General features: G+C 40.4%; 1 protein-coding gene across 1 annotated transcript in view; it reads left to right on the plus strand.

The window, feature by feature from the left end:
• Positions 1-12,323: 12,323 nt before the first annotated feature.
• The window catches only part of ZNF608 (zinc finger protein 608), a gene marked incomplete at its 5' end in the record, with an annotated part of 9,431 nt that continues 141 nt past the window's right edge, over positions 12,324-21,613 (plus strand). The window contains 6 exons of the mRNA XM_010154908.1: positions 12,324-12,411; positions 12,896-15,347; positions 17,122-17,539; positions 18,100-18,272; positions 19,183-19,336; positions 20,594-20,675. Of these exons, the coding sequence (XP_010153210.1) occupies positions 12,324-12,411; positions 12,896-15,347; positions 17,122-17,539; positions 18,100-18,272; positions 19,183-19,336; positions 20,594-20,675 (3,367 nt within the window). The remainder of the gene's footprint in view (positions 12,412-12,895; positions 15,348-17,121; positions 17,540-18,099; positions 18,273-19,182; positions 19,337-20,593; positions 20,676-21,613) is intronic.

The raw sequence follows: 21,613 nt of genomic DNA on the forward strand, positions 1-21,613 counted from the left end.
GTCCCACTTAAATGCTCTTCAGACCTCAGAACGCTAGGGAAAAATAATGACCTCATGATTAGTTCTGAAAGTGTTTTTCCATTTTGAGCTCAATGTGATATTGATCTTGAAATACTGAAGAGTGACTAAAGAAGAACATATCCGTTCGTCCACAGTTAGGATAGCACGATTCCAGGAGGGATATTTTTAATTAGATCTGGTTTGTTCACTGATTTTCTAAGACACAAGTTATGTTATGGATCATACCTACATTTGTGTGACAATTTTGTGTTACTGAAAGGTTATCATTCTTGGTGTGCATAAAATTGTCTTAGGAAATCGTTCAAAATATGTAAAGATGATGAGTCTAGCTGTTTGAGGCTAGCTGTTACACCTTTCTTTCATACAAGTATGTGCCTAAGGGCTGATCTTTGTTACTGATGATTATTAGCAATTAGGAATGTGTTACTTTCAGGGAAAAGGCTTTTGGGCCATTGTTGTACAGCTCAGAGTCAATAAACTCTGAGCTGCTCATAATAGCCTTTCTTTCTCATTGAAGCCTTGGACTTGCCCTAACTTCATCAGAGCAGAGGAAAAAAGGGTAATGTGAACAATAGGAGCCATGGAGTTTGACTTAGGCCTAATGTGAGGAGGCTGTAAAAGCTGTCAGGGAGCTTGATTGATTGGCTCTCGGACTGCAGTCCTCAGTGCAAAGCAATAATGTTCCTGCCTCTTGTGAGAGGGCTGGATGTGCCACCTGGGGTCAGAGCTTATCAGCCTCAGGGGCCAACATTTCAGATGAGGCCAAAGTGCAGTCGGTAATTTATACAGAAATTTGTGTGTAGGTTCTGGAGTAAAGCAAGCTTTATCGTGATATTGTTTGTATGACCAAGGAAAGAATTGTCATGCCTGAAAAGTCCAGCCTATTTTTTTCTTTCAGCGACACAGGAAAATAGTCTGCTAATATTGAAATAAGTGTTTCTGTTGTCATGTTGGTTGTACTTTAATGAGGGAGGGCATCCCTGTGACGATTCTTTGAGGAACGTTTCATTGCCGAAAGAAATTTAGAGATTTTTAACACATTAAGATTCCTAGAACCCTGAGATTTTACTTATATTTTATGCAACACTGCTCTGTCCTCAGTGTCGAAATAGTTTTGTTTCTAAACCCATGAGGGTCAAAGGTTGATCAGTTGTCATGCATAAAATATCCAGGAGAAGCTATAGTAGCGGTATAGACCACAGCAGGTCAGGTAAAACTAGCCAGTCTCTTATTAATAAGTGTAGAAAAAGGGACAGCCTGCAGAAAGGATACCTTACAAGAAAATTGTCCAACCTAGTCCCTGGCAAGATAAAAAACCTAGCAGAAAGCATACTGATCGCTAGTGGGAGATCAGCTTGCTGGTGGTTTGCATTTGCGTTGCAGCAGTATTGACGAACAGCTGGAGTAAGCCAACTGGTTAACTTGATGTTTTACTAGTTTACCCACTTGGTAGGTAATTTAAAACGAGGAAGGAAAGTCCTCTGAAAATCTCCATGAGCTGCTCTGCAGAACTAGACACCCATTGAAGTTAGTTAGTTGGTAAGTAGCTCACTTTTTGTTCTGTCCCACCAAAATGACTACTTTGCTTCAGTAGATGCCAACAAAAGCCCTTTTAACTTTCTTCTGCTCAAGAAGAGCACAATTAGTCATAGTTCATTAGTCTTGTTTACAAAACAAAACTGGTATCTTAAGTGTGTTACCTAAATACTTGTAAGTCTTCTGGGCGTCTTTTTTCCCACTAAAATATAACAATTTTATAATAGGAAGGACAGCACTGCCTACTATTTTTTAAGGAAAGTAATTAGTTTGTGGGTTAAGAGCTGTAAAAACTATGTAGCATTTAGCCTTGGTAATGCATAATTTTTTTTTTTTTTTGAGGTTTTCAAATTTAGAAGGTAGAGTTTCAAGCATAGTTTTGTTTTTATTCTATTAACTATAGCAACAAAAAAATACCCCTTACAATAATGTTACCTACTCCAAACCCTAAACTGAAGGAATCTTATAGGAAGAAGAGTCTTGGATGTGTAAGGTTGTTGATGTGCTGCTCCTAAACAGAGGAAGAAGTGGAGTGGTGGGCCTCACGGCACCATACTTAATTGTTTCCTTTTTGGTTCATGGATGGGAAAAAGGTAGAAGAGATAGAACTCCTCATTTACAGTTGCAATATTCATAGGACTCTAATGTACATTTCATGATTGACTATACACCACTTTTACTGTGAAATTTCATGGCAGGGTGTTACTGTATTAAGATCTTCAACTAGAGTTTACACCCACAATCATCAAAGATGTGTCCCTGCAAGTCCCACAGACTGAATGAAAAAAAAAAAAAAGAGATACTTGTCTCCTATCAGCTGCAGTAAGAAATCTTGAGGGAGTTCTGCAGAAGAAATCCCAAATGTTTTATTTTTCCCTCTCCTTCGTCTTGGATATGTCCGTCTCAGGTGTTTACTTATCCTTTTCCTAGGCTGAGCACAATGAAGTCTTCATGAAATAAGTGAAGCTTGATGCAGAGAGAGAGGGAGACGTAAAATGCAGCTCAGTAGATTTCAGTGTTTTCAGCCACTGCTTTAAATTGCTATTTTAAATTCCAGTGAGTGGAATAATAGAGAAGTTATCATGTCTAGTAACTGCAGTTGGCCTTTGTAAAGAATGGCTTGTTAGGAGGCTTTATGATTTACTGAGGCCACAGCTGGCTGCCAGCAGAGCTACAGGAATGTGTTCTCTCTTGGGCCTGGTAGCTAGAGATGAAAAGGATCCAAAGCTGGCACAAAAGCAAATAAATGCTTTGACTTTAAATAAAGCATCGCAATTTATAAGAGGCTCTGCTTCTCAATCCCAATGAGGTACATGGATCAGCAGCAGCTCTTTGAGGTTGAGCAGAATTGTCTGTTTGGCTCAACTGCAATTCTGGTATCTGCAGACTACAGATTTGGAAGCATTTTCATGGTTTGGACTTGGAATTGTTTCCTTATCCATGCTGTTTCTTTTCCACAAAATCTCTCTTTTCTGTCTTCCATGCGTTTATGTTTCATTAGCTGCTCTACTGTTTGATAAATAATTGTACCACTGTTTGCACCTGGCAGCTCTTTATCATGATGTAGAGCACTGGGGAACTAATCACCAAAGACACCTGAAGGTTTATAGGCACATTTTGTCATCTGCTATTTGCTCAGTTTTTACTCTCCAAGTGTAAAGTTCCTGCAGCAGCACAGTTCAGAGCTGGGACACAAACTTCTATTGAGATGTCCTAGTATTCACCTTAGGAACAAAATCAAAAATGTATGAGCTTCTTAAGAGAGGGTTTTTTTTTTTAATAGACAGATACACACAAACATGCACACACACAAACATGCACACACACACAAATTTATGCCAGCTTCCCTATTTCTGCAGCTGTTTCTCAACAGTCTGCTGATGAAAACAGTATTTCTGTGGTCTGGTGTTTGACATGAAGAATAGAAATGAGGCGGATAATTATTAAAGGGACTCCTGAATGCTTGAGAAAAATCATTCCTTTTCCCTTTTGGATTTTCTCATATTTAAACAATAGTGCTTTTCCTTACAGTCTAGTCTTGGTTTGCTTCACTGTTTACCTGATTTTAAGGGTGAAAGAGTTTGAGAGAGAAATAACTAGTTGAAGAGAGTCTGTAATTAATATAAACTGCAGGAAGCGAATGTGACAGATGAGTTGAAAAGCCCTGTGTTCTGTTGCTTATCTCCAGTGACATATGGTCCTAGAGTACAAGAAAAGGCAGTGGATTGTGGGGCATCTTTTTCTTTCACTCCAGTAGAAAGCAGAAGGGTGTCTATGTGTTCCATGGGGCAGCAATGCAGGAGCTGAAATAACACTTCTTGAGAAGCAAGTGGGAAATTCAGGGAATTGCAGAACAGCATTTCCTTCTTCTAAAATTGAGACTATGTGACATTTTTCAGTGTCAGGCTATGTGAATCACAGTTGTGATTACTGAAGTAAAAGAGAAAAAAAAAATCTGCTAGAAACAAAATACTTTATTTCTGAAACAGATTTGGTTTTCTTCAGAACACACAGCTGTTAAATGATTTTCAACTTGCATTTTTAGTGTCAGATGAAATAAAGTAAGACTGCAGTTTTATTCTCAAGCTTCAGTAGAACAGTTACTATGGCCAAAAAACAAGGTAAGATTTGTACAAAACCAAATCTTTAGTTGTGCTCCGGAGGTCAGAAACCTATGGTTACTTTATAATAACATAAATTTCACATTTTCCTGTAAACACTGCAAACATGTGGTCTGACATTCAAGAGGTGTAACAGCAATTTGTCCAAAAGTTTTCCTAGTCCTGCCAAAATCTAATCACTTTGATATAAATCTGACAGGAGAAAATTATGTTGGTCGCTGTGGCTTCATAGTTTTCAAAATCACCATTCTAAGTAGTTCATATTTTAGTGGAACTATGCAGTTGTGGATAAACCTACAAGCCATTTGGGACCCAATCTGATGTACTTTCTGGGGTATTACTCAGTTTTCATTGAGTCTTTTACTGTTCTTTTAATGAGTGTAAAATTCAGCCTTGTTTTTGATTAGGACCATTTGTTTTTCTTTCGGCTCCCCATTTGCATTTAGATCCTGCTTATTGCTTATTTGTTAGGCAGACCGTCTTTAGAAGAAGCATACACTGAAGAAATTATAGTGGCACTATTACAAGTGATAAGGGACATAAGCTGTTTGATTAGATGCTGCCCTGTTTTGCAGAGCCAACCTGCCTTTAGTGTTTCAGTCATAGCTTTGTCCAGAGGCACTACCATTTCAGCTCACCCCCAGCAACAAGTCTTCTGAACCTACTGTTTTCTTTTATACTCAAGCTGGAAAACGATAATGTTACTGGGGAGGCAAGAAAAAGAAAAGAAAGCAGAGCTGCTTTTAGCTGACCATTCAACTGAATATTGACCAACTGTCTTCATGAGAAAGAAATAGATAGTGGTGAATAAGCTGGAGTCTAGTTTTCCAAGAAGCTGAATGATTTTCCCAAATCAATACAGCTCATCAGGCTTCAGAACAAAGGCTGCGGGAGACATGACAGTGATGGAAGTGGCTGTGTGTTCTTTTGTGTATTAAGCACATGGGTTCATGGGGAAACAGACCTTCTTCAGTTATTTCAGCGTTTATTCTTCTGTATGTTCTGGGATAAACCTCTACATTAAGAAAATATTACAGTTTTTACTAGGTGGGACTAAAAAGTTGTCTCCTTGATGAACCAGCTCCACGGCTTCAAGTCGTACTTCTCACTGTGTAATTGATGTTTCTTTTCTGAAGGCCAATGGGAGTATGTAATGCGCGCCCACAGAATATATGTTTTGTTTGTGCATCATTAAAGATGTAACACATCTTTTTCAGTCTAGGGTGGTGGATGTTGCTACACAATGTATGTTGTACTGATGACTTCATAACCAAAGGGAAAAAAAAGGCCATGCCATTTGAATAAAACACCCATGAAATTTAGGTTGACATGACTCAGAACTTAGTGGAAAACACATGGCTATGAACTAAATTCATTATATTGCTCACGAAGCTGCTGTAGTTTATGTGGCTAGAGTAATGCCAACCTGCTCTAGCCACCAGCAGGGCAACATTAACTAAAATAGCAGGTTTTAGCCTCCCAGCCTTTAACCTTTCGGCCTACTACGCTTTCATGGAGTACTAAATTAACACCACAGCTAAACATCTCAAAGGTTTATGACTGTACAGCCGTATTTCATTATGCTGCTTTTCTTTAATGCTATCCAATCTTCTCAGCTTCATTGCCATACAGTATTTGTTCAGACCAAGTCCAGTGTCCAGAATGACTAATTGCAGATCTGTGCTCCAGATGGTTTGATTACAGGATGTGGTTAAAGTGACTTTTCAAACATTCAGCACAGCAGTAGGGCTCTTTAAAAAAAAAAAAAAAAAAAAAAAAATCCCACCAGCAAAACCAAAAAAAGCCCCACCAGTCTTGCATTTCCAGGCCACCTGACAGTCATTACATTCTCAGGCTTGCTGATGTTGATGTCGGTTACACGTGCACCTGCTGTAGATGTAGTTAAGTTCTTGTGCCATGCTAGACAGAGAGTGTGATTAAAGTAGTAAATAAATTGTATGTCTACCAGATCAGTATTCAGGGTAGAAGACTTGACTTTATACGTAGACTGTTTACTGTTAATTTTAGATTACTTTCTTGATGGAAGCAATCAGGGAGAAATAAGCCATTTGCATTGCAAGTCTAATATAAACATTGTTCTGTGTTTTTTATGCCTGGATGAATTGCAGGTGTATGTGTGGATCTAGGATAGATGATGATGTGGTTGATGTTGTGAGGCAAATGAGTTATACTGTTCTTACTAAACAAATGGCAATGAAAAAGCTTGAGATAATCCTAAGATTATAGATTTTCATCTTGCGTTTTTTTTTGCACTTCATATGCTTTAGTTACAGTTAGAACAGCGATGTCAAATAGATGTATGTGGGACTAAAAAATCCGCAGTGCCAGATGCAGAGTAAAACGTGCTTAATCCATGGTGGCAGTGTATGCACTGACAGGTATGTCATGGTTTGGCTAGCCCAGGCACGCCTGTATTATTTGTGCTTGGCAAGACTGGGACAAAAGGTAAGTGAACTAAAATTTGCAAGCCAGTCTCTGGATTAACAGATCATAAAGATATGAGGAATTGATTTTGCTGTAACGTTATTTGAAGCGATGATGGGATGGCTTCTCACTACTGAGCATTGCATCTCAACCATGAAGACTTGCTATTCCACAGGAATATTGCTACAACACTTTGTCACATTAAAGTTCTTAAGAAGTAATCTTAGAAAAATTACTACAAAGCATACTATACTTTAGTACGTCTTCCTCTGGCATGAGCAAACGTTGTCGTGAAATGATACTTAGAATAGTAAAGGCAGTAGGCAGAACTGTTAACCAAATGGGAATTTTAAGCAAGTGGGACTTCACTTAGTTTTAAACATAAATGACTTATGCGACTTTTTAAATGTAACTGATTTTTGGTGACTGAAAAGCAAACAAATGTTTTCTAGTTTTGGAAGATCATTTAAATATTCCTTAGTTACAGAAGTGTTCAGAAAGGCTTTGTGCAGATCTGCTTTCTCCAGAATTTTGCAGATACTTTTGGCCAGATTCTCTGCTAAGAACAGAAGGAACAGCTCTTTATATAAAAATGAAGGCGGCGTACCCATTCACCCATGCAGATAACTGTTCTTTTCAGTTTTCTGGGAAAATAATCAACTTGAACTAAACCAGAGTTTTGTAGCAGTTGCTGTCATCTGAACACAAAAGCAGCCTATGCTGTAAACATTAAATCAGGCTTTCCAGTCTGATTAATTGAGTAATGTCTACTTATATTGTCATTTGAATATGTTTGTTTTCTAAAGCCAGTGTTTTCAAAAACTGGATCTTGCATTAAAGATATTAATGTGATAATTTGATTCCTAACCACATGATCTCATTTTCAAAGTTTTGAATAAAAAAATTCTTGGCTTTTTGCAGAAAATAGAGCCAATAAAGCTGAAGGGTTAGTATCACTTTTAGGCTAGGTCATTCAGTCTCCTGTTCTGTAAATGAAGGAACATCTGCAAGAGTATATCCTGTTAGATTTGAGTAGATCCTTACAGGCTTGATGTGGCTGCCAGAAGTGCAGTGTCAAAGTAATTAACAAGAGGTACCCTAGCTTGGTACTGAAGATGCCTTTGATTGGGATGTTTTTATGTCAAAATAGCACACCTGCATTTGTTAGAGTGACTTTAAAAGAGCATGGCGCTTTTTTCCAAATAGTGAACAATAAACTTAGTAGTTCTTTTCCAATTTGTGATGACATACTTCAGTCTATAAATTTAGTTAATAGTAAATAGCCAATTTTATTTCTGGTCTTTGTTATGCAGTCACCGAAAGGAAGGGGAGGGGAGAGGTAAGAGAACAGATATATCACATACACAGAACTCATAAAAAATGCTTCTTTCTGTAGATTTCTGAAAATTATTATAAATCACATTTGTGATGTGACCTTTCATCCCATAATAAAATCCATGTACAAACTGTCACAGTTATTTTCTACAGATTATTACAGTGTATCTATCAGAACTGCTTATGTAAAATGGTTTTGTGCTCCTCTAGGCATGTTTTAGTTTTCCATCAATTCCCCTTGATATTGAAGGAGACACTTATCTTGGCAGTGGTGGGCAGTAGGTAATGTCCTCTGTGCACCTTTGGTGTCCATTAAGCCTTTCGTGTATGAGACTGCCTTGGCTGATAGTAGATTTTGGCAGAAAAAGGTACTGAGTAGTGCAGGCAAACTGTAAATCTTCTAGGTAACATGATCCCATTTTCTTGTGTTAGACACGATTCTGTAATTCCTTCACATAACTCCTTCACCACCTAGTGTGTCTACTCTTTAATGGTAGGGAGTAGCATCAGTAGTAATTTTTGAAATTTTCATTTTCTTATTCTTGACTGCTTTAATTTAGGATATTCGACACTGAAGACTGCAGAGTATATTGCTAATTTCAGATATTCCGTAACTGTGAATAGTTATGTGGTTTGCAAATGGAATGATAAATCAAATTAAATCAAAAAATTTACACCCTCATTTTGAGATAAGTTTTTCTCCAGATCTTGTGAAGATCCTTGTGCTCTGATCATTGGTGAAACTCTAGAGTTGACACCCTTACTTGGTGGAAGAAAGATCTGCATGTAGTCTAAATATATTAACTATTGTTTGATTCAACCTTACAAGAACAGGATAAAGTATTTGGCCGTGTTTTCTGGATTGGAATCTTAAGAGTTCCAATACTCAGAGCTCTGCTGCATTGCAAACATGCAAATTTTTCTCCTATTCCTCAGTGATAGTTACTTATTTAGCCTCTTGGGCCTTTTTTAAGGGGAAAATACACCTCTGTATTCAGACAGTATGAAACCAGTGGGTTCCTCAGACTGTCTTTGCATTTTCACTCTTGTTCCGGCAGTGCTAAGTAAATGATTTTTACATGATGCATGGTCTAATGTAATGGCAAGTCTCATTACAGGGACTTCTTATAACTTGACGCAGCCCCAGTGAGGTTTGGTCCTGTATGTGATGTTACTTCGTACGACGGAGGAAGTATGTGGAGAGCCGTGCCCCAGCACATGCTCCTCAGAATAGGAGGTGGAACAACTCAGAGAGGGGATAGTGAGCCTGTGGCTGCATGTCCAGTGTAGTCGGATGCAGTACCCAGAGGTGAACTGAAGACTGCTGTGGTACTACTTGTGTACTGCCTCTGAGACAGCACAGAGAAATCCCAGCAGAGGTTCTTGTTCTGAGCCTGAACCCTGTGCCAGGACTAGTATTTTGGATCAAAGAAACACGTAATAGCACACCCTGACTCGCTGCAGCAGTAATAATCCTTTCTCTTCACTAGTGCACCCATTATATAGGTTAACTTTCTCATGTCCGTTTTCATTTTCCAGTGTTTTGGTCTACTAGGCCTCCAGTCGCATGTTCCCTTAGGGGTCAGTTCTACCTCACATTACTCTCTTGACCCATTTCTATGTTAATCTTAAAAGATTAAATGTTCTACCTCTACTGCTGGTTGTGTGGAATCTTACCTGTGGCTGAGCAGTGTGCTGTTCATTAGGGAAAGGAAATCCATTCCTTGCCACAGTTATTCTGATGCAGTGTGGAGATTAATCTTCCCTCCTACCTACATACTGAGGCCCTTGCTAAGACTAACAAAGTTAATGAGATGCTAAATGTAACTGACTTTAAGGGAGGAACTTGTGTTTGCTTATGAAGTATTGACTTTCTTACACTGAAAGGTCATTTGAATGTCTTCTAAGAATTACTGAAATGTGTATTGATTTCAGGGGTTTATTATTATACCCACTCCATGCCTTCTACTTTGCCCTCTTTTCTATTAATAGGTAATGGACTATCCCTAGGTGTGTTATATAAATAAATAAAGCAAGCACACATAGGGATAAATAAGACTACAAATATCTAGAAAGATGGAGACTTATTTAGGAATACTTTAAATAGGTAGGAATACTTATTTAGGAATAATTTAAACCAAAACAAAACAAAAACCCCACCACAAAATCTAACGATTATATTTTAAAAAGGGTGAAGTGACTGGAGAAAAATGAATGGCACAGTTAATTCTCCCGTAATAGTCCATGGAATGTCAGAAAGCCCTCCTTCCTTTGTACATTCAGGGGGTTGGACAAGCTCTGGTAAATGGACAGGTGGGAACAATTGTGCTGCCGATGGAAAATACCCACGATTTTCACTCAGAGCACTTCAGAATCACTGCTGACAAGCCATTAAGGTGGAAGGAAAGCATTAAGGTTGCCAGAGAAACACCTTTTTAATCCCTCTCCCTAGTGCGTATGCATGGCAGATGGGAACATAGCCTGGAGTTGCTTGTTGTGAGAAACCCCACTTCTGCCCACAAGTGTTTCACCTGTGGACCTGCTGACGCGTTCTCCTCCTCACATGTTTGCCCACGGGTTCAAGCAGGTGTAGAGGTGTCAAGCCACGGCGTGATTTCAGCACTTGAGGGAAACGGCATAGCATCAGCGGGGCTGGGGCGGGCAGCCCCAGCAGCACCCTGCTCTGCCCCCCCCACCGCTGCTCCCGCCGTGGCTCTCCTTCAAGGCGGGCGAGGGTAACGAGTGGGTGTTTTCCCGGCCGCCAAGTTTGGGTGAGTCATAGAAATACGACATGGCGGTTTAACCTTAATCCTGCCAGGTGTTCACAGCCTGGCTCTCATCCTGTCTGGAAGAGCTGTTTATCTTCCGTCCTTCATACCGGTTCGCCCCAGCATAGGGAAGTCTGGTGGCCTTACTATAATGGCAACTTAAAACCATATGGGGGATAATTTTCAAATCTACTACGGAGAATTTTGAAGGAAATCCCTTCTTCCCCCGTACCTCAGCGAACAACACTTCAGATACTCCCCCACTGTTAAATGGGCCCTGAGGAGACAAGCGGCCGGTTGTGCGTTTGCTTTACCTTAGTGCAGCAGAGAGGGATCATGTCAGTGCAAAATTAGAAATCGCACTGGTAAGACAAAGCAAAAATGGAAACGTTCTGGCACAATGCCATTATTATATCCGTTACAGCAACGCTACAGCTAGAACAAGGGAACTGTAGAGGAAAAACAAGTCATGAGGCTGGCAGCTGCGAGTTCGCGTCTTCATGCCTCTCATGAATTGGAAACATTTCACATCATCCCTTACTTTGCTAGGTAAAATAATTTTTTTTTTAATTTTGGTGTTCTAATGAGAAGAGGTGGCTGGTTCAATAATACTACCTCTTGTGTATCGGCAGAAGTTAACGAATTAATGGTGGCATTACGCTGGCTAGTCCATAAACATGGTGATGAATCATGTGAAGAAGTGTTTGAGGGCAACCGGAAAACATTCAAATGACATCCCTCACATTTATTTTATTGTAACTTACGATAACCTTACCGTGCACACATTTTACAGGGATAGCTTGAATACACCAAAATTAGGAGTCTGTTTTAGGTGGGTAGATGAATTTACATTTAATGAAAGTCATCAGTGGAGAAGCAATTAGAATACAGTATATTTTTGAAATGATTCCTTTCCTTTCTACGTGTCTGTATTGTGATTCCTCTTAGCTTTACTGTATGGCTGTAATTTTATGCCTAGTCTCTTGCTTTCCACAGAAGAAAAAGCAAGGCTAATAATGCACGTTTCCATCTCTTTCTGTTGAACAAAACTTGCAGTGCATACGTGTGTGTGTGTTTGCGTGTTTGGATATATGCAATTTCAAATAAATAGGAGCATCATTATCGTATTGTTCAAAGTAAAGCGGATTCTTCTCAGTCACCTACTGATTTAAACACTGTAACTGGTGCTTAGTTTATGCTGGCTGGCTGCCAAGCGAAAGCAATTATGTGCAATAATAGCAAAATTAAGAGGTGAGTGTTGCTGTTTTACAGCAGGACATGGCAAAACCCATTTCCTTCTGTCAGCTGTATCTTGATTACACACACTGGCACATGCTCTCTCTCACAAACAGACACATGCACACACACACTCTTGTTCTTTGTCGTTTGTTGTCTTTCCTGTGGGTTTTAACTTGAAGTCACTGAAACCAGAAAAGAGGAAGAGTACAGACCACAGTGTTTGAAAGCAAATGAGAATAAAGCTCTCACTTTATGGGTAAGGAGAAAAAAAATGAAGAAAAAAAAAAGAGCAAAACAAAAAGCCTACCCCAATTATTGTTCTGACTGTGATAATAGTTTGTTTTCCTCCCACTGGCAGGTGTTCTAGTGGTAAATGTTACGTGGAGGAACAAAACTTATGTGGGAACACTGCTGGACTGCACAAAGCACGACTGGGCCCCTCCTAGGTAGGCAATTGTTCTGAGTCTGTTTTTTCTCTGCTCTGTTTTCACCCCCAGCCTCTGTCAAGAGACTGTGCAGAGATTAATAAGAAACAACGGGTTATAATTGGAAACATGCACTAGTGAAACGAGTAATTCTCAGTTCCACACTGAAATGTGGCATGGCAGTTTTTATTTCTTTTTGCTTTGTGTTTTTGAGAGGGAAAGGGGAAATACATGGGATTTAATCGGAGGGCAGCTAATTTTAAAATGCATTTCTTTAAGCCTGGAAAAGTTTTCTCTCCATTGTTCTAATTAGGTGGTCTTGTTCTTAGATTTTTGTCCCTTTTTAATGACTTTCCCTCTGAGACTGTAACATTCTTATTTGGAAGAAGGACATCTTCCCCTCAACTTGTCGGAAGGTTCTCTTCTGGGAAGTGGTCTTGTTTGTTGTTTTGTTGTTTATTCAGTTCACAGCTCCTGCTGATGAAATCTGCTGTTGTTTATATAGGTTTTGCGAATCGCCAACAAGTGACCTGGAAATGCGTGGAGGACGGGGCAGAGGAAAGCGGGCGAGGTCTGCTGCAGCTGCAGCTGTACCTGGGAATGATGCAAGTTTTGCGGAGTCCAGAGGACTTCAGAATAAGAATCGAGGTGGTGCCAATGGGAAGGGGAGGAGGGGCAGCCTTAACTCAAGTGGGCGCAGGACACCCCCAAACTGCTCCATGGATGAAGTCAAAGCCAGCCCCTCATCCACAAACAAGAGGAAGAGTAAGCCTCCAATAGAGCTAGATTTGAACTCCAGCTCAGAGGACAATAAATCTGGAAAACGTGTTCGTACTAACTCTAGAAGCACTCCCACCACCCCACAGGGGAAACCCGAAACTGCTTTTTTGGACCAAGGCTGCTCTTCTCCAGTGCTGATTGACTGTCCTCACCCCAACTGCAACAAAAAGTACAAGCACATTAACGGACTACGATATCATCAGGCTCATGCACATTTAGACCCAGAAAACAAACTGGAGTTCGAGCCTGACAGTGAAGACAAAATTTCAGACTGTGAGGAAGCATTGAGTAATGTGGCCCTTGAATGCAGTGAGCCAAGCACAAATTTGCCAGGCTTTGATCCTCTAAAGGCACCAACATCTCCTTCCTCCATCACTACCCCAGGGACCCCCAAGGGGAAGAGGGAACTGACCAGCAATGGCCCCGGTTCAGTTATCAGTTCCAAAACTGGCAAGAATTCTGGCAAAAAGAAGGGTCTGAACAGTGAATTGAACAGCCTTCCAGTAATTTCTAACATGGCAGCCACACTGGATAACTGCTCAGTAACAGATGGCAGTTTGCAAACTGAAATGCCGAAATTAGAGGCTGAAGGGTTAATCGACAAGAAGAGTTTGGGTGATAAAGGCAAGAAAGCAAACAATTGCAAAGTGGATAAAAACCTTTCCAAACTGAAAACAGCCAGGCCCATTGCCCCAGCGCCAGCACCGACTCCTCCCCAATTAATAGCTATACCTACTACAGCCTTTACAACTACCACGACAGGGACAATACCGGGACTGCCCTCTCTAACAACTACTATTGTTCAGGCTACACCAAAGAGCCCTCCGTTAAAACCTATTCAACCAAAGCCCACAATTATGGGAGAGCCAAGCACTGTAAACCCAGCTCTTACATCACTCAAAGACAAAAAGAAAAAAGAGAAGCGAAAGCTGAAGGACAAAGAAAGCAAAGAGACTGGAAGCCCCAAGATGGATTCTAAGCTGGGAAAGCTCGAGGATTCAAAAGGGTCTGGGAAAGACTTATCTGGACATTTTTTAAAGGACCACCTCAACAAGAATGAAGCGCTGCCTAATGGACTGTCAGAGTCTCAAGAGAGCAGGATGGCAAGTATTAAGGCTGAGGCTGATAAGGTTTACACGTTCACAGACAATGCGCCCAGCCCTTCCATAGGGAGTGCCTCCAGGATGGAATGCAGCACTTTGGTGAATGGACAATCTGCCATGGCGCCACTGCACGTGTTGACACAAAACGGTGCAGATAGCACAGCGGCTAAAACCAACAGCCCTGCTTACTCCGATATTTCTGATGCTGCTGATGATGGTGGCTCTGACAGCAGGTCAGAGGGCATGAGGTCAAAGGCCAGCTCTCCGTCGGATATTATTTCTAATAAGGACGGTGTTGTAAAAGGACATTCTTCAACCGCAGCACAATCGGCTCAAGCGAAAGAGTCCCATTCTCCCTATTACCATGGCTACGATCCTTATTATTCCCCAAGTTACATGCACTCTGGACAGGTCAGTGCCCCAGCAGCTGGGAACAGTGGTACCCCACAGGGATTGAAGATCAAAAAAGAGACTGAGGAAGAGGCTGAAAAGAAAGAGAAGGCTGAACCGTTAGATGCCAAGAAAAGCGAAAGCACTTCCTCTAATTTGCAGCCGCAGCATCAGTCAGTAATAACGCAAAGACACCCTGCACTTGCTCAGTCACTTTATTATGGACAGTATGCCTATGGGCTCTATATGGACCAAAAGTCCTTAATGGCCTCTAACCCTGCTTACAGGCAGCAGTATGAAAAATACTATGAGGACCAGAGACTAGCAGAACAGAAAATGGCACAAACTGGAAGGGATTGTGAAAGGAAGAATGACCCCTCCTTGAAGGAGATTGGGAAGGATGATAACAAGCAGAAGAATATTCCATCTGCCACTATTTCAAAGGCCCCTTCCACTCCTGAGTCCAGCAAAAATAACACTAAACTAGGGTCATCAGTCCCTAACAAAGGTGAGGAGACAAGCAAATCACAGATCCTTTCCAATCACCAGCAGCAGCTTCAGTCTGACAGTTTCAAAGCCAAACAAATGGAAAACCACCAGCTGATAAAGGAAGCTGTGGAGATGAAGTCTGTCATGGACTCCATGAAGCAAACGGGAGTAGATCCATCCACAAGATTTAAACAGGTAAGATCACAGGAAATGGAACATGAGCATCTTGATTTATCCTTGAGTCACGTGAGATTTTTTCCCTGATTGTGTTATGTTCTCTACTTTTGTGGCCAAACAAGCTCTGCCATCCTTTTTTCATACTGGATAGTACTACAGTCTGTGAATAGACTGAATAGACAAATAGACCTTTCAGCTGAGCTGTTTGAAAAAAAAAAAAAAAAATCTAGCAAGGTGGTGACAGAACCCAAGCTTAAGACCCATATTGACTATTTTAAGTTACACGCATGAATAAAATAGAATTAGGTTTCTCTTTTAGATGTAAATTGTAAACGATTTGCTTAGTTCGGAAATGAGAAATTTCAAGCAGCAAAATAAGCAGCTTTCATTGTGAGGGGACTTAAGGTAGATTTGAAACACGGTTTGAAGTGGGTTTTTTTTGTCAAATGACAGTTGGCATTTATTGAAGATGGGTGAGCTGGTTCTTTGAAGAGTTGGGTTGAAGCTCAGCTCTTTATCTTAACCCAAGGTGACCTTTTTGAAGCAGTTAAGTTCCCCTTCTCTCCTCAACCAACCTCAAGCCCCTACAGACCTACACAATGGATGAAATCCTCTGTCCATTGAAGTCAGTGATAGTTTTGCCATTGACTTCAGTGGAACCAGAATTTCATCCACTGGCTTCGTGCTGACCTTCCTAGATGTCACATTGCCTTCACTTGAGGCAATGTGATTGTCTGTTGCTCTGAACTGGAGCCACAATGCGTGAAGCTTTCATGTTGTGGTGCATGTTACAGCCCAGACATCACCCTTAAGGGCTGCCTTTCAGGATACTGTGGGGTCAGGTGAGTGGGAGGTAGGGAGCTGTAAAGGAAGTGGGCTGGTACAGCCCCAAGTACGGGAAGATTTCTGCTGTATCAAATGAGTATTTGAACTGAGTGTCCAATTGTGTGCTTCTGTTCCTGTTGCACATACCGTAAATGTGTATCAGTTGGAGGCAGTGTTTGCAATTAACTCCTACATATCCTGATTAAGGGGAAAAAAAAGGTCTTACTGTTACTTCTCAGTACGGATTTGGAGTAGTCTTGTAAAGAGCTAACCTATCTAATTCTGCAGCATGTTTATGAAGTGGTCTATGTAATATATTATGCAAAAATGTATTTGTGATATTCTGTACATGTTCTAGAAACCATGTGGTCCTGATCCTGTAAATACTTACCCATGTGTAATTTTACAAACGTGAAATAAGACTGTCAGGTGAAGAAGTCTGCCTTAACGTCCGACTTCCACTGATTCCTGAATGTTTGTAGCATCAGAGGCAGCATTAGCATCTTTCCAGCTAGATCAGTTTTTCAGGTTCATTGTTCCAGGTAATCTAAATGATCTGGCATATCATTAGCCAACTTTTATTTTGTGGTTCACAGATATTTTTTGCTCTCTAGTGGGAAAATCTCTCTGTGGGCTTTAATTAAAATGTTTTATGAATAGCGTGGTCTCAGAACTTTGATACAATGCATACGTATTTCATGATTAAACTAGTTAAAGGCATGAAGAAGGCTATAAGATGAAGCAATTGAATTAAATTTTGATAGTAGTCTTTTGTTCCTTCATGGGAATATTGGTTTGACTTGGAGCTCAAGTCAATCTGGAGCAAGCAAACCTCTCCTCTATGTAATAGTGATGTATTATTAAAACAGCTATTAAAAATACATTAACTGAGGTATGGGAAATATCAATAACGATCTTATTTCACCATCTAAGTTCAGAACACAATCTCTTTTCTTCTCTGTATTAGGATCCAGATTCACGAACATGGCATCATTATGTCTATCAGCCCAAATACCTTGATCAGCAAAAAGTGGAAGAACTTGATCGTGAGAAAAAGTTAAAAGAAGACAGCCCTAGAAAAACACCTAACAAGGAAAGTTCCCTGCCTAGCCTTCCTGTCTCATTAACAAGCATTAAAGAGGAGCCTAAAGAGGTCAAGCGTTCAGATTCTCAATCAGTGGATGAGAGCAAGATAAAAAATGATGATCGAAAGACTCCTGTAAATTGGAAGGACTCTCGGGGTGCTAGAGTAGCAGTTACCTCACCAATGAGTCAGCATCAGTCATATATCCAGTACTTGCATGCTTATCCTTATCCACAGATGTACGACCCCAACCATCCAGCCTATCGTGCAGTCTCTCCTGTCCTAATGCACAGCTATCCTGGTATGTATTCTGAAATTTGCCTTGCACGCTAGTTAAGATTTACACCCTCAGAGCACAGCAAAGCCTGAATTTTAATATTTCTGTTAGTAGCTTGGGTAAATTGGAAGCTTCGTTGGTGACATTTGTTTTGCTTGTGCTTCCACTAGGGAAAGTTCTGTAGATGAAACTGATTTAATGCAAGATGTTCCTTTCATGAACTGTCACAGTTCCCAGCTACAGTTTTCTCAACCCTTGACAGTCTGCTATTGCTGTTAGACTGACAGATATTTTATTGCCTATAAAAATATCCTAAGCACTTACTGTCAGAACCATTATACTTACTATTCCTTTCACTTAAAGAGGACCCATAAATGTCTGAAATGGCTATCAGCTCAACCCTCTCTATAACCTCCATTCATCAGGGTAAATTAGGTGAAGAAATTGAAGAGCAAAGATGCCATTTGACAGTCACGTGATCCGTTTTTGATGTTATCCTCTGTCCTGCCATCCCCTCCTCCCACCCTGATAGAACCAAAATGTAGAAACAGTAACTTGATGTGGTATTTACTGTTTACCTGCAGGGGCCTATCTCTCTCCAGGATTTCATTATCCAGTTTATGGGAAGATGTCAGGGAGAGAAGAGGCGGAGAAAGTCAATACCAGCCCAAGCATCAATGCAAAATCAACCACTGAGTCCAAAGCACTGGATTTGCTCCAGCAACATGCCAACCAGTATCGCAGCAAGTCCCCTGTTGTAAGGCTTCACCTGTTGTTACTGGAGAGTGGTACATATGGGGAAGGGTAGAGAACATAAGTTTAAGAACCACACGATCTGGCATCAAGATCTGAATGTATGAGTCTTCGTCATGGTACTGCTTAAAATAAAAACAATTTATAGTCAGGATGCTTCCATGACATAAACTGGAAGTGAAACGTTTAACACAGTTTGTGCTCAGTCTTCCTATCTTGAATGAATGGACCCATAAAGAAACATAGATTCAGAGATACCTCCTGGTGTGCAGTTTATTGCAGTTGAACAGGAAGCTCCTGTTTGGAAACAGATAATGAAATGAGAAGTTGGGCTGTGGGATTTGGTAATGTCCCCTCCCTATATTTGCCAAGAAACCACATCTTCCAAGGAGCAGCTTACCAGCCTCCATTTCTGAAGGATTTCCACATCGGACCAAATACTGTTACTTTACTTTCAGATAAGTTGGTGCTAGTTTTAACTGTGACCAAGTCACTGACTCTGATTCTATTTTTGAAAGGGCTTTCTTGCTATTCAGGCAAGCTTGATCCCCAGAGTGCATTAAAGAGGGCTGAGGATTCATTTACATCAGCTTTCTGCAGCTCAGCTAGGTCGTTCAGGCATTGGCAAGTCAGCCAAGCTTAAGAGACCCCAAAACTAGAAGTCACCATGGTGGCTTCAAGCTGCAGTATTGTTGTCTTAAAATCTCTGTGCCCTGGAAAACCGCCCGTTAGCCAGATACACCAGTTTTAGATTAGATTCAAGTGCAAATAATCCAGTAGAGATAGTTCTTCTTCAGATAAACTCAGCTTCATTATTTGAATTCAAAAGGTTGTTGCCAGGTAATGGCAAGTGTGGTTTTGTTACGATTTAGTCCCTTTTAAAATTCTCACATCAGTTTTCTATCTGTTCCTAGCCTGTGGAAAAATCAGCAGCTGAGCGTGAACGGGAAGCAGAAAGGGAACGAGACCGTCATTCTCCCTTTAGCCAGCGGCATCTCCATACGCACCATCACACACATGTTGGAATGGGTTACCCCCTTATACCTGGACAATATGACCCATTTCAAGGTGAGCAGAAGATTTCTGGTGGTGGATTAGCTTGCCTCATGGACTTGTTACCATGGCATTGGAAGTCATGCCTACGTGACGCATTTTAAATAGAGATCCCCTTGTTAAATCAGTAGTGCTTTACGTTTAGGAAGAAGGCTTGAAAATTCACAGCATGGACTGACAGCAAATGAATAGCTTCATGCTTGAGAAAGACCAAGTTTTCTTTCCAAAACTGGGTTTTAGAGCATTATTAAAGATGTACCAGTTAGGCTGTCATTCACGTGAATGTTTTGATTCCTACTGCAAACTGCCATTAACTGGCTGAAAGGCAGTGAAAAAACCAAACCAAACAAGCTCCTTTTTGTGTAATTAGGGTTGTGTAAGCAATGGAAGTAGTGTAGCAAAGACAAAAGCTTTTTATACTGAACATATTTTATGTACAAGGCATTGCAGTCACAAGGGTTTGGGCTTGTTATAATTTGGCCATCTGAAAGAGGACTCTTTGTATTTTGGCAAAGGCAGTGCACAAAGTTGCAGTCAGGGAAAAAGCAGCACAGTAAGGTACAATTCATTCTCCCCAGGTTTTATACCAGTCTTTTACTGTTTTTCTCTAACCCTGGACTCTAGCGGAATTAAAAGGAGATTTCCTCCCATGCAGCAAAGTACATGCTATCACAATTGGTGGTTAAATGACATTAATTCATTATGTTCACTTGGTGCCTCAACAGTTATTTTTCCTGTGTAAAAGTCTTGACATTTCTCAGTTTGATTCAGTGATTCCATATGCCTTTTGGGATGCATTATGCTTGTTCAGTAGGAAAACTGTAACAATGATAAGTTATTATGAAAGTATTGTATTCTGAGCAGCTGGCATGTCGTTTCTGTAATTCACTGTGACTTTTGATTCCTGTTTCCTGGTACCTATTATTTCTACTGAGCTTCCTATTCAGGAACTCATACAAACCACTTAGCATCATGCAGTGCAGTACTTGGAAAGGAATACAATAAGTAGGAATGCTGCATTTTCTTGTAAAATACCTATCAAGGACAATTCAGTTTACTATATGAAGGCATATTGATCATACTGGGCAGACTGTCTTAACACTGTTGCCTGAAATATTTGCCATTTATGTACTATTAAGACCCCACCATTTGCGACGGTGGGGTTTTCCTTTTTCTGTTTGTCTTAGAGATGCTTCCTAACATTTATCTGAGCACAAAAATCCATTAAAACCACAAGTACATCAACATTCCTTCGTTTCTTCTTTCCCTCAGGATTGACCTCTGCTGCCCTTGTTGCCACTCAGCAGGTGGCTGCACAGGCATCTGCATCTGGTATGTTTCCTGCACAAAGAAGGTAAATAGCCAACAAATCTTAAATTATATCTCTTAACAGAGAGAGGAGGAAGCAAATCATAGGTTTTATAGCCTGATGGTCTGCATCTCCTCATATGACACGGTTTTTAAGGATGAAGAAAAACTTGGAACTTTGGGTTCATTGTACTTTTATTCTCTCTAGGGTGACGTTTTGTCCTTAGTTTTGTCCCTTAATTGTAGCACGGATCTTTAAGAAGGAACAAGTAGTCTGTCTTCTGAAATTCTCCATAGACTATGTTTTAATGATTGGTATTAAGATAAAACAAGTGATTTTATTTTTTGATAATAAGATAAATTTTGACATTAAGATAAAACAAGATTTTTTTTTTTTTTTTAATGAAAGGATTTTAATGTTCATATGCAATTAGATCCATGTACTACCAGGAAACCTTCAAATTCTACCAGTTCTGCAAGCCTGCCTGGTTTGCTGATTTTCCTTTTAGAGGATTTTGCTTGAGAGTCCATTAGAAGCAACATCATTATTTAATCTACCCATTCCCTGCATCTGCCTCTCAGTTGTTTACTAGGTTTTCAGTAGAATTTACTCTTCAACCACCATCCCCACTCTTCAAGAGGAAAGAGAATTTTCTGCATTATAGTGATCCCATCTCAAAAGAAAAACACAAAACATCAGGGTTTCTTTCACTGCTGCCATGTTAAGCCTCAGAATTTAATATATTTAATAGTATTGTAACATTCCATGGTTATGAGTGTCTTTCTGAAAGCTGACTCTGAAAACAAGTGACTGTGTAAGGCTCTTAACTGGAATTATTTGAGAAAGAAAGGCTTGTAGCCCTGAAAGAGCTGATGAATGCTAGGGTGTCAGAACCCAGGAGATAAATCCCAGCACAGGTTTCTGGTTAGTGTGCGGTCCTGGCAGGGGAGGGACGAGGACACAGCTTGCTGTCTTTCCTCCTT

Source organism: Eurypyga helias, unplaced genomic scaffold (genome assembly GCF_000690775.1).
Source record: "Eurypyga helias isolate BGI_N326 unplaced genomic scaffold, ASM69077v1 scaffold36800, whole genome shotgun sequence".
NCBI lineage: Eukaryota > Metazoa > Chordata > Aves > Eurypygiformes > Eurypygidae > Eurypyga > Eurypyga helias.